Genomic DNA, 13633 nt, shown 5'->3' with positions numbered 1-13633 from the left:
ATGCTAAGTCTGCCACTGCAAACATTTTATCTCTTGTTACAGCCATGCAAATAATTATAGTCTGTTGACAATGGGAAAAAATTACTGAGCTTAAAACAAATCAGACAGTAGTTAACTGTATAAAAAATTAAAATGAAAAAAATGTCAGAAAGCTTTGGATCATTTAAGTTATTAAGCTGTCTTAAAAGTATATGTAGGACTTGTGATTATATTACATTCCAGAAAATTCTTGGTAAACTCATTTATGTTTCTTGTATAATCATGCATAAAACAGAAAGCCTTCGCTATTTTTTTCCATGTCAGACTACAGGAGAGTTTCCTCACTCTATTTTTTAAAAATATATATTTTTTTAGTTGTATATGGACACAATATCTTTTATTTGTTTATTTTTTTTATGTGGTGCTGAGGATCAAACCCGGGCCCCACTCATGTGAGGCAAGTGGTCCACCACTGAGCCACAACCCCAGCCCCTCATTCTTTTCTGATCTCGTTAATATGTTACCATTATATTTGAAGAACAATGGAAGATATAGAAATATAGAAATGTACTAGACAACTCTTCTTAAGAATTCCAGGAAAACACACTAATTCATTCTTTTCTCTCTGTATTTGAGTAAAAAAATTTTCCCAATTAATTAACAGTTTATGCAGAAAACAAAAAATGATACACTTTTTACTTTAAAAAAACCTAATCACTGGACTGGGTTGTGGCTCAGCAGTAGAGTGCCTGCCTATCACGTGCAAGGTCCTAGGTTCAATCCTTAGCACCACATAAAAATAAATTAAAAAATAAAGGTATTGATTCCACTACATTCCTAGATTGCTTTTCATTTTAGGGCAGGGGGTGGCAAACTTTTTCTGTAAAACCAGATGGTAAATAGTTTAGGCTTTCTGGTCATTTCAGTCCTTGTCACAAATAAACAACTTTTCTGGTTTAGGTAAAGGCAGCTATGGACAATACATAAACACCTGAGTATAGGTGTGTTTCAATAAAACTTTATCTATAGACACTGAAATTTAACATTGTTTTCTTGAATCATTAATATTATTGTTTTACTTTCTTTAACCATTTTTTTAAAAATATATTTTTAGTGGTAGCTGGACATAAAACCTTTATATTATTTATTTATTTTTATGTGCTGAGGATCAAACTCAGGATCTCACAGTGCAAGGTGAGCACTTTACCGCTGAGCCACAACCCCAGCCCCAATTTCTTCAACCATTTTAAAATGCAAAAACTATTCTCAACTTGTAGGCTTTACAAAAATAGTCATTAGGCCAGATTTAGCACATTGACCTTAAGTGTATGATGACTCCTGGTCCCTTGACAATGCTACTTCTTCAGGGTTCAACCTTCACTCAATCATGGTCTAAAGGAAAATTCTACAACGATTATTGTGTTTGCAAAGTTTTCCATATAACACATTGAAAGCTTTAGGGATTATCAGTATATTCATAATTTTCCTTTGATTGTTCCACTTTATTAGCTGGTCCATCCATTGAAAAATATTTTAAGATTTTACAGGGTCTTTTAAAATATTAACATATAGAAGTTAGATCAAGAAACCAGAATAAAGAAGCCCAAGTTTTGTTTCCAGTTTGGGAGTTCAGTTCTTTGACTGGATAAATAATTCACATATTCTTTGCCTGGAAAGTCAGAATTGCCAGGTGTTGTTACTAAACAGTTGTATTAAGGGTTAAAGGACAGGGAGGGGGAAATTATGCTTGTATCTTCCAGAGCTGTCACTTTTCAGGAAAAAAAAAGTATGATTTTTTTTTTAATGACATAACATACAACTGAAAAGATAATTGTTTCTAGAGAGAAATATAATGGGGGATTTTTTTTCCCAAAAAACATTTTCATAGAGAAGAAAATCTAAACTCAGGGATGAGATCAAGCAAACTATATAGCATAAAATACACAAATGTAAAACCTCATGATTTTCCTGTGTCTGCTATTACCAGGAGAGGTTTAGTTCAGGGGTCTGTAAAAAATGTTTTCTTCTTTAAATATAATGGTCAGAGCCAAGACATCATCAGTTCCAGACTCAGCCAGTGCCAGTTGAAAGTGTGAATGTTCAGCAAGAGGATATTTTTGAAAGGAGACAAAATCTCCTGTGCCAGATACCTGAAATGTTATTAGGGTATTCAGTGGAAAATTTCATTTCCACATTATAAATAACTGTAGGATATTTTAAGGGATCCAAGACTAGTAACTTCCAAGAGCTGCTTATATTAGTTCCACTGAAATATTTAATGGAGGGAGGATGCAGAGGAAGCCTATAAAATTGAATTACCGGATATGATTAATTAAAATAAATAATCTCACTATTGATTAAATCATCCTTAAAACCTCTAACCATTTGAGGCCTGCATATTTTCCTACCCACCAAGTAAAACAAAGAAAGGATTAAATAGTGATGCAGAAAGATTGGAAAAGTCCCCAAGATGATTTCTTAGATTCAAATGGCCCTAGAATTTCTTATTCTAAAAAGCCCCTCTGAGAGCTCATGTTTGAAATCTTAACTCTTTCCAGTGCCTCCAAATTTACGGGGAGTTCTCTATTCTGTGAACAAGTCCCAGAGAAGGTAGAATGTCACCTACTAAGGAATTTCTATCTTTGGTCACAGAAATAATTCATTTCCTGTAACTCCTCCCTTCCTTCGCAGTCCCCACACATTTAAAAACGAAACAAGTCAAACGCCTCTGTTAGTGGCACAACTTGCCCCAAATAAAACTGCCCTACTAAAGGCAGGAGTGGAGTGGGGTGGGGTGGGGTTGAGGGAGAAAAGGGAAAAAAAAGCCACACGTATGAGTTTTGTCATCATAAGTGTGTGTGTGGATGCGCAAGTTTACATGTGAGTGGGTGTGTAAGGCTTGCGGAGAGTAAAAACTTTTGTACAAAAAGCTCCTATAGTTTTTGAGGGGAAGCCTGGCTTCTCCTGTGTTAGCCGCCTGTGCCTGGGGAGACGTAAGAATGCACTACGCGCGCGCTGCGGTACCCAAGGTTAGAGCTCTCCCCTGTGACCGAAAAGATAATTAAAGTCGCACGCGCAGCACACAGTTGAGTTCTTCGCTGCGTTTCCAGTTGGTCAGGATAAGAGGGTTCTCACACCCTCGTGGCGCGCGGGGCACGGAGGCCACTAGGTGCGAGGAGTAGTTTGGGGAGGGTGTGTCACAGAGGTTGGCACAGAATTGTTTCTCCGTGTACAGGATGGTGGCGATGGCAGGCGGTCGTGGAGAGAGGGAGGGGGAGAGGCGCGGCGAGGAGGCTCGTGTTTATGGTGGGATCTGGGGAAAAGCCAGGAATTTAAGAGAAGAGTGGGAAAGAGAACGAAGGACGAGGAAGGCGTGAAGTTGTGAATGGAGAAAGGGAAGGTAAAATAAAGACCAAACAGAAAGGACAGAGTAGTGTCCCGCATCTCCATCCTTACCCGGGTGAGAGGGCACGCCTAGTTACCGCCCACGGTGTCTGCAAGCCCCTCAATCCCCCGAGCATGTCTTTGGCTGTGCAATCTGGGTCTCCAAGTAGCGCGACCACAAGTTCATCTTCTGCTTGAAATGGGCCCCGAGGTTCGCGACCGGCACCGAGAATCCTCTTCCGCGTCCCAGATGCCTTCGGAGCCCATCCAGGCCCCTGCCCAGGCGCCGACCCCCGGCACAGACTCATCCATTGGAAGTGGTGTTTTTAAGTGAACCGAGGGTCGCAGCAGGTCCCTTCAGGGTGAGGGAGGTTTTTGCACTGAGCAATAAAAACACCAAATAATAGGTATGTGAAGACCTTTAAATAAGATGGGAGGAGATAAGTAATGACTCAACCATCATTCCAATTTTTCATTTATTTTATAAAATAACTTATTACTGTCATATACCTTATTAGGAAGCATTGAAACTAGAACAAATGACTGTTCTTTTTGCAAACACGTTGTCAGGTGTTGGGAGGTTTAAGATAACTTAATAAACTGGAAACGTAAGAGTACACAACACAGAAGGTGAAACAGCCTCGTGTCCGCTTCTTGGGGTGCAATTGCCTCCAGCGGATTTCCCGGCTTTTGCGGGCGCCGCACATTGTTTTATTTGTTTTGAAGACTCAGAGTTTGAGGCTGGTTGGAGACACCCACGTGCTTCTGACTCTCATCAGCGTAATGATCGCCTTAGCCAAAGTCGTGTCTATATAAACCACAAAAACCTAATCATTAGAAATCCCAGCCTCCAAAAACCACATTTTAGGTAAAAATCTGCCGCTTTTTTTCCGCGCTCCTTCATCCTCTCGACCACAACCTTTTGGGGGATCCAAAGTCGCTTTTTAAACCCACATTGGGAAATAAATACATAAATAAATATCCATTGAAGCATTTTTTTATTTAAAAAAAATTTTTCCCCCTGGGAGCGGTGTGGAAGAAAGTTAAGACACTAGATTTAGTCGAGACGCAGGATAGATTTAATAAAAGATTGAAATTCATGGAAAACTGCTAGGGTTTTCCCCCAGCAAAGGCTTCTGCAACTTAATTATCAAGCTGATAGTTTTCCCAGTTTTTAAAAATACTCATCCTTGTTCTCTAGGAATGACAAGAATGAATATATAAGAAAAAAGAAGTGTTCGGTTCTCCACTTTAGTTTCTAAAAACTATTTTGACAAGCTCCCCAGCCTCTATTTTTTTTTTTTAAATGTCACCTAAAACAAAAAATACCCAAATCCAGCAAAATCTGTCTTTCCCTACCCGGAGCTGCTCCGGCAGAGGTGGGGGTGGGGTAGGGGAGGGTGAAGAGCGCTGAGAAGTCAGCACAGACACTCAAGTATTTTCCTTCCTCCTCTCCTGAAGTTACAACAAAAAATAACGACAGTCAGATCAGCCGGCTGCTCTCTGGCATCTCAGCTTCAACCTCATCGGACCAAGAAGGGGTTCCTCGTCCTGGGGTTGGGGGGAGAAAAAGACGCCCAAGCGAGATCCCCCTAGACTGGGGCCGCCTCTTTCGGCTTCGGCAGCTGAACTCGCGTGCCGGGGGCTCCTTCTCGCGGCCGGCGGGCGGCGGCAGCGGCTACGATTCGCAGGCTCGAGATCCGTTGCCCCGAGATCCGCTGCCCACGACTTACCCCCTAGCACCTCGAAGCGCGAGGGACCAAGAAGCTTTGCAAATAGCAGAAGGGAGTGGATGCAAGGAGGTGGCAGTGAGAGGGCGCGAAGAGAAGAAAAAGGAAGGAGCCGAGCTGGCAGCCGCCGCTGGAGGAATCTGAGAGTGCAGCCGGCGCGGGGGGAGAAGCAGCCGCCGCGGAGGAGGCGGCGGCGGCGGCGGCGCGGGCGGGCGGCGGCGGCGCGGACGCCTGTAGCTGAGTTGCAGCGCGCGGCGCGGCGGTGGCGGGCAGCGCGGGGCAATGCCGACCCCGGGGCTGGTCTGCTGAATCTACTCCGCTCCACCGCCGGATTCAAACTGGGAGGGGGCGCCAGCGCACCCAGGACGCGGTGCCCCAAGGGACCCCATTGCAAGTTGCAAACTCAAGTCCCCCGCCTCCCCGGGCCAAACACACCCCCGCGCCCGTTCACAGCTGCCACCCCGGGTGATCCAAAGGCTCCGGCAGAGATCTGCGCCTCCTGGTTCTCCCTACCCGCCAACCCGACAGCTCCGCATCGCCGCCGGGGGCCCCATCAGACTCTGCCCCGCAGTTGGCTTCGTCGAACTTGATTTCTCACCTTCTCAGCCCCATCACCTCCATCCTTTCCCCTCGTCTCGCCTCCACCCCCTCAATTTCCTCCTCCTCGCCCCCCATTTCCACCCTCCTCCCCCTCCCCCGGCCACTTCGCTAACTTGTGGCTGTTGTGATGCGTATTCCCGTAGATCCGAGCACCAGCCGGCGCTTCAGCCCCCCCTCCAGCAGCCTGCAGCCCGGCAAGATGAGCGACGTGAGCCCGGTGGTGGCTGCGCAACAGCAGCAACAGCAGCAGCAGCAGCAGCAGCAACAGCAGCAACAGCAGCAGCAGCAGCAGGAGGCGGCGGCGGCGGCGGCAGCGGCGGCGGCAGCAGCGGCAGCGGCAGCTGTGCCCAGATTGCGGCCGCCGCACGACAACCGCACCATGGTGGAGATAATCGCCGACCACCCGGCCGAACTCGTCCGCACCGACAGCCCCAACTTCCTGTGCTCGGTGCTGCCCTCGCACTGGCGCTGCAACAAGACCCTGCCTGTGGCCTTCAAGGTAAGAGGCGACTGCTGCCCCCCGCCCCTGGTCAGGCCGCGCCGAACCTGCCAGCGGCCGTCTCCAAGCCCACGGGGGCCGCCCGGAGGTCCTCCAAGACCTTCTGCCCCGGCGGTTCCGACAGGAGGGACCTTGACTGGCCTTCTTCCTCTGGATGCCCCGGTGGGCTCTGGGCAGTCGTCCCGCAAACCCCCTCTTTCCCACCTGTGCCCACTGCCACTTCGACCTCAGCCCCTCGTACCCCCTTCCAGGTACCCACCCTTCAGATCTCCCGGCCCCTCTTCTAACCCACTCGCTTGCGCCATCTCCCCTCCCCCCGGCGCCCCAAGGTGCCCACTGTTTGCAGCGAAGCCCCTCTCGCTCCTCCCCGCCCCCTTTCCAGGAGGCGAGGGTCCCCGGCACTCTTCCTGAGGACTCCCACGTCCTCCTCCCGGCCAGCCCCGCACCGCGGGTGCCCGTGCCGCCTCTCTCCGGGATTCCGTGCGGTCCTTCCCTCTTCCCTCCCAGCCAGATGCCTATCCGGCATCCCTCTCCCTGACCAGCGGGAGCTCAGTGGCCCCGGCCCCTCCCGGGCTCAGGGGCTGGCGTCCGCTGGGTGCCGACCGGGGCGCGTGGGCAGCGTGGCGGGGGCTTGGGAGGGTCCCAGGCAAGCCTGGGGACGGAGGGCGGGGTAGGGGGGACGGGACAGGGGGCGTCTGCGCTGTTCGCTGACCCGCGCTAGTTCCCGTTACCCGGAGGAAGGCGGGGCCGCCAGGGTCTTCGCGTACCCCGAGGCGGGGCAGCTCTGGGGTCCCGAGCGCGGAACCTGGAGTGCGGGGAGGCGCGGGCCGCGGGAAGGGGCCGGCGCTCGGGCCGCCTATTGCAGCGGGGACCGAACTTCCCGCCTCGCGCCGCCTGGGAGGGATGAGGGAAACCTGTGGAACCACCTCGGTTCGCCAGACCTGAAAAGGGAGGTGAAAATGTGCAGGTTTACTTGACTCTTATTCCTAAAGGCCTTAAGTCCCCTGGGTTCCTCAGGCCGGTGCAAGGTCGCGGGTGGCTCCCGCCCGTGGCCTGGGCTCGGAGGTGGGAGTCCGCGGCTTCCAAGAGGCCTCTTCCGCCCGGCGGGCCCGTTAGTTTGCGGGTGGGCGGCCGCAGCGGGAGTAGCAGCCACGGTCGCAGGTTGAGGGTGTGGGGTCGCGAGCCTCCCTCAGGGCCGAGTGCCAAGGCGGCTCCGCCACGCGGTTTGGGTGTCTCGGGACAGCCCTAGCCGTGGGGGAGACACGGAACCCCCAGGGAGCAGCACGCCCCGGGCGGACCGACGAGCGGTTCCCCGCCTTCCGCACTCGCGGGGCTAGAGACCCGCGTGGAGGGGGCGGTGAGCCAGCCTCGAGGTGAGCACTCCTCCAACTCAGTAGGGGGCCTGGGTCCCCCAGGTTCTGGGAACTGTGGGGAGCAGGGTCAGCAAGGCCTGGGGGGAAAGAAAAGAGAGGGGGGAAAAGGGAGACATCCTGTCAGTCCCTCCAGGGTGGACCTTGGGGCAAACTCCCACGGGCCCTTTGGCAGTTCCCAGTTGGGGATCACCCCCACCCCGCGCACCGATTCCGAGACCGTGTGTGGGCGGGGTGGAAAGAAAGAGGAGTCCGGGTCAATTAGAGCCGGTTATCTCGCTGGGTCTCCTATCAGAACAGGAATCAGAATGAATTGTTATGGAAAAGGGGATGTTGTATTCTAGGGCAGGTTTCATTTTGCAGTTGGCTCAAGAAATGGTCTTTTAAAATGACTTAAAAGTAGACATTCCTCCTTTTATCAAGCACCCATCCTGTAGGTAGGTTAATATTTTCTTCCTTGAAATATGAAAAAGGTCAGAATATAAGTGAATTGTAGAAAGTGAAATTTCCACACGAGAGGTGTATTTCATAATGTTCATCGCATGAGGGCCCAGAATGTTCTAATTAACCTTATGTGAGGGTGGAAATTTGTTAACATCAGTCTCTCATAGCGCCTCCAAACCAGACAGAAAACCTGAATGAAAACAGCAAAAAATACAAATAAGTAGATATTTAGTAGGTATAATGCCACAGATGAGGCTATGTGAACATATAAGGCTAGGTTCTTAGATGATATCATTTACATGTTTGATGTAACGTTTTTGCTACCCGTTTAAGGTATAACTGTCTTGAACTGTTTTTACGATTTATGATGCTGAATTGATCTTGAGCATGAGTATTCTCTATAGAAAGGATGTTTTCACATAAAGATAAAATTCTATGTGGTTTGAGCTATTCTCAGATATTTTGGCTGTCGGCTAGGCTTTCTCACTTCAATCCTTTAAAAACTATTTTGAAAATAAATTTCTCTATTAATCATACTTACTAATTATACAGAACATATTCTTATTATTTTAACTAGTTAACAGACCATAGATAACACAAAACTATTTTAAATTGAATATTGCAATTTATATTAATTGAATAATGAATTGTGTTAACTTAAACCCTGATTCAGTGTTTTACCATCCACATATTTGTGTTTAATGGAATTACAAAAAGGAGTGACAGTTGAGATTTACTTAGATGTTGTATCTCTGCTAAAAAATATATATATAGATATTTTAACATTCAGATTTGACAGCAGTTTTTATCCTTTTCATTCAAATGATGTAAAAACATTCCTATTTAAAAAATATCCTGCTTTTGGATAAAAGCCTGAAAGCAACAGACTTTCTACACTCTTGCAACATAATCAAATACACGTGTAATGAAAAAATAATATGAAGTCTCCTTTTTAAAAGTGATGACAGCAAATTGGTTATCATATTCACAGATCCGTACAAAATAAATTACAGTGTTGTTAGGTAGATAGCAGATAGGTAAATGCTTTTTAAAATTTTTAAAATGTTTTATAGTTATAGGTGAACACAGTATCTCTTTTTAAAGTTTTATTGCTTTTTTAAATGTGGCGCTGAGGATTGAACCCAATGCTTCACGCATGCTAGGCAAGTGCTCTGCCTCTGAGCCACAACCCCAGCTAGGGATAAATGCTTTTAAAAATACAGAGAACTGAATTGTTGAGAAGTCTGGTATTGAAATCAATACAGTATTTACTGAGTTCTTATTTTATCACTGAGCTTGGAAATGTAGACAATCAGATGAATTCAGTATGCTGTTTTCATATAATAATTTAAAATAGTGCTTCAGCTTGATATTGACAGCGTATTACATTAAGTAGGGAATGTATTAGTATTGTTCATATGATTTTGTTTTAGGATTATATTAAAATAATTCATTATTCCGCAACATATAAAAATACAAAAGCAACTTTTATACTTTATATACAGTTGTTTATCAGCATGATATTTTTAACAAAGTTCTGCAGTTTTGAAATACTCAGTCCCCCCAGGTGTCAAGGAAATGGAAATATTTTTAACATTTCTTTCAGGTGTATCTCACTTTAAGCTTAAAATAGTTAAGGCATGCTATTAGAAGATTCAGGGCCCTTTCTGTCTCAGATAATTCTAGTGACAAAGAAACAATTTGCAAATTCAGCTCATTAGTTGATGGTCAGGTAGAAATAGTGGAGAGTCAACTCTTCAGTCCAGTAGCACTTTTTTTAGTTAGGGGTCTGTCAGCGTTTCTACTGTGAAGCTTTGTGTTCATAACTAAGGGTTCATAACTAAGTTTCTTTAAATAGCTTCAAGCTGAAACAGTATGCAGAAATTTTTAGGTCCAGATGTATATTTTAAAACTAAAAGTAGTGCAAGCCTATAGCACTGTTTTCAGTTAAGAGAACACTGGACTATATATGTTTACCAGTGTCATATGTTTTTCTGGCAAAGTTAAAGAAAGAACACATAATTTTAGCTATACGATCTACTACTTGTAGTTAATTTTCTATCTTTAATAATACTTTTCAGTATTTATAAAAAGGAAGTTTCAAAATGACAGCAGCTTCTCTTTGAAAATCATTTTTCGACATCCTTAGCCATTTTCCTCTCTTCAAAAGCAAGTATACAGTTTATAAATATGTGACACTAGTGAATCGCATTTTTCCTATGTATTTAATGATCAGATTTTGTGTTTATATCTTTTAAAATCTAAGTATACCTAAAGAGGAAATAGGTTGTTAAACCTGTTAAACCCTTATTAAACAACGTAAATTGTCATACAAAATTATGTAAATCATAGCAGATTTCAGGTTATATGAAGATAGACACATTTTTTTTGTTATATCTTTAAAAGCAATAAAACTTATTTAATGTTAAATATTTTAGGGTTGAACATATAAAACTTATTGGTAAGTTAGCTGGAACAAATACTTCTAGGTGGAAATATTGTTTAAAATTTTAGAAACTTTCTGTTTGAGAAAAAGTAGGGTACATGTGTCTCATTTTTTCCCCTTTGGCCTTGCCATTTGTGTCCTTTCAAAATTCCAGAATATTCATTATTAGGTGATTTAAATCATCTTAATACATGACATATAAATTGCTGGCTTAAATTGAAACAATTTCCATCAAAATTTTCTTCGAATTTCAAAAAATGTTTTGAAATGGTATATTATATTTATTTTTTTCTTTAGAATTTGTAAATTCTGGGTTAAGTTCTAAAAGTTAGTAGTAGTTGTTGAAACTTTTTGATAATTTACTTAAATTTTTTGCTTTCTTTAATTATTGGCTCAACCTCCCTTTTTATTATAAAGAGAGATTTGGTCAGATTCTGTCTTGAAAAATAATCATATTTTAATTATACTGCAAATTGTTTTGTAAGAGTAATTGATTAGCTAAGATTATACTTCTATCCATGAAAATTTCATGAGTAATTTTAATATCCAATATTAAGATCACAGAAATAATTTTAAGGGTCTAAGTTAATTCTCTATTACTCCTCTTTTAGTGTGATTCACAGTTTTAGTCATGAGTTTCAGACAAAATTTCAATCCATTGCTAGAATTAAATATCCTTTTATTTTATTTTGTACATGCTATATACATGTGATTTAAATGCTGGTTATATTGAAGTAAGTTAAATAAAAGAACTCCTTTATCAATTCAGAAATGTCAGTGCATAAAATTTCTTTCCCATGAGGTTTATTTAATTTGTAGATTTTATATTTTAAAAATACCTAGAAATGTAATGGATAAAGGTTTCATCATGAATTATTTGTGTAGCAGTACTTTTATCTTGGGTAATATGGATAAAAATTTTAACTCATGCTCTCGCCTAGCTAGTTAAAGAGCCATTTTTGACTGCTCTTAACTCCTTAAAATATTTTTCCATTGCTTGGGTTTGTTATACATGAAATGTGTAAAAATTTCTTCCTTCTTTTGGTTTTCTTTCAAATAAACACAATTGAGAATTTCCCAGGGAAACTTTTTAGCTTCAGAGATCTACTTCAAACAAACAAACAAACAAAATGTCAAACTTGTAATTACCCTTCTGATTGATATAAAGTCAAATACAGTGCTACACACTCTCCACACCAACACACACACTTTTTTCCTTCTCAGAAAAACATTGGGCAATCTGATTTGGTAGAGTGAATAGCAGAAAACACAATATATTTAGCCATTAAACCAGAGTTCAGCCATAACATGGAAGGTTGTCACTGCATTGTGTTAGTTTTTTTTTTTTTAAGGCCAAGTTCTGAGCCTCATAGAATACTTACATAACTCGTGAACTTGTGATTATTTGTTTTGTTAAATGTGACATGTAAAACATACCATTATTAAATATGGTAATTATTATGCTGCTTAAGCAAAGTAAAATATGTATTTCACTCTTAGCCTCTTTTTTCATATTTTCCCATATTGAATCAATTTTATTTTTCTTCTAACTAAAAAAATTCATTATGTTAAAAATATGCAGTAAAATAATAATGTCCCATAGCTCTTGAAAACCATCATATTGGGGCAGATTTCTTTTATTATTTCCTGTAGTTTAGCTTTAGTTGAGTGAAACCCACCAGTAATCATCCTTTATCCTCAACAACACCAAAGAATATCCCAGGACATGAAGTGAAGAATCACATATTCAGTTGAACTCTTTAAGGATGCTTCTAAATAAAAGCCTGTTTAGCCATCAGCAGGGTTGGAGCAGAACTATGTTATCCTCCTCATCTTACAAAAAGCAGATCATTGTAACAATTCTCTGTTTATATAGTATGATACGCATATATTTGACAGATTTTAAAAAAATTATTTCCAAATTATATTGAAAAATGGTGGCTCCTGAGGATGAAGTTACTTATGTGGGGAAATAGTAGATATGTAGCAAAAGTAGGGAAAAATTGGAGACTCTTAAATTTAGTTCGCTCATTCTCTTCTGAACAGTAGAGCTTTTCTCTTATCTTTATAATATTTACGTTGACAGAGAGAGCCACACAGCAGGTGTTAAAACACAAAATATTGAAGGTTCAGATGAATACTGGCAAACATCAATTATTTGAGTATTTTCAAATGTGCACATTTTTGTCATTGTGAATTTGAAAGATACATGGCCTCCCTCAGGAGTACAGTTTTAACTATATTCAGTAGTCTCTTGAAGTACTAGATCAAGCATGCAGGGAGGAAGTCTAGTTCTCAAAAGATTTGCTCTTGACCTTGAAGACTTCTCAGATTGAGAATAACCTTATACTACAAGTAAAGGGTCATTACCATGATCTTCTCTCCTCTGGGACAGAAAAAGTCAGAAAACTGGTCTGAAGCAAGGGCACATTATTGCTGGTGAGAAATGATGATGACTCACCCTTTAACTGGTTCTCAGAGTTCTATCTGGTAGCCCCACAGACTTCTGGCTAAGGAAAGTGGTTCTCTTTATGGAGCTCTTTCATTTATTTTTTTAAAAAAATGTTTATTAAACACTATGTGCCAGACACTGTTTTGGGAGGAAGACATGAAATAAAGGCCCTTCCCTCATGTAGTTTTCAAACTAATATAATTGGGACTTGTGAGTCTCTCAGCTTTGGGTTGGTGTATCAAAAGGAGTAGGTTGATCATACATATATACTTATACACAAACACACACACACACACACACACACACACACACACACACATATCCACCCAGAAACACACATTGAAATGAAGATTACTTGAGTATAGTGGGCTGTTGGGAAAGTGGGCCCTATAGTTTCAGGAAGGTTTATGGTTTTGGATTGAAAAACAAGGTGGTAAATAGAAGGAATAGAACTTAGAAATAACCTAAGAGAAAAGTAAGGGCGATGAAAATAATGACAAGGTTTTGTTTGTTTTCCTTGCTGGAGGAAAGGATATAGGAGAGGGGTGAGATTCATGGATGGGGAAATTTATCCCTAAAATATAGATATGGTGTCTATTTTACTATATTATAAGAAATTTGCTTTATTGAAAATATGTACCAAGCATATTTGGAACATTATATTAAATGCTTAGGTTCATCTTATGGAAATCTTCAAAAAGAAGAGAGTAGCACTATATGTAGAAAAAG

The 13633-nt window shown here is 42.4% G+C and overlaps 1 protein-coding gene across 6 annotated transcripts in view; it reads left to right on the top strand.

Moving 5' to 3' along the window:
* Positions 1-5716: 5716 nt before the first annotated feature.
* The window catches only part of Runx2 (RUNX family transcription factor 2), a 228915-nt gene continuing 220998 nt past the window's right edge, over positions 5717-13633 (top strand). For all 6 annotated transcript variants that reach the window (XM_078019941.1, XM_040282023.2, XM_078019943.1 and 3 more), the window contains exon 1: positions 5717-6192. In XM_078019941.1, the coding sequence (XP_077876067.1) occupies positions 5821-6192 (372 nt within the window). In that variant the 5' untranslated portion in view covers positions 5717-5820. The remainder of the gene's footprint in view (positions 6193-13633) is intronic.

This window comes from Ictidomys tridecemlineatus, chromosome 8 (assembly GCF_052094955.1).
Source record: "Ictidomys tridecemlineatus isolate mIctTri1 chromosome 8, mIctTri1.hap1, whole genome shotgun sequence".
Lineage (NCBI taxonomy): Eukaryota > Metazoa > Chordata > Mammalia > Rodentia > Sciuridae > Ictidomys > Ictidomys tridecemlineatus.
This window is presented reverse-complemented; position numbering and strand designations above follow the sequence as displayed.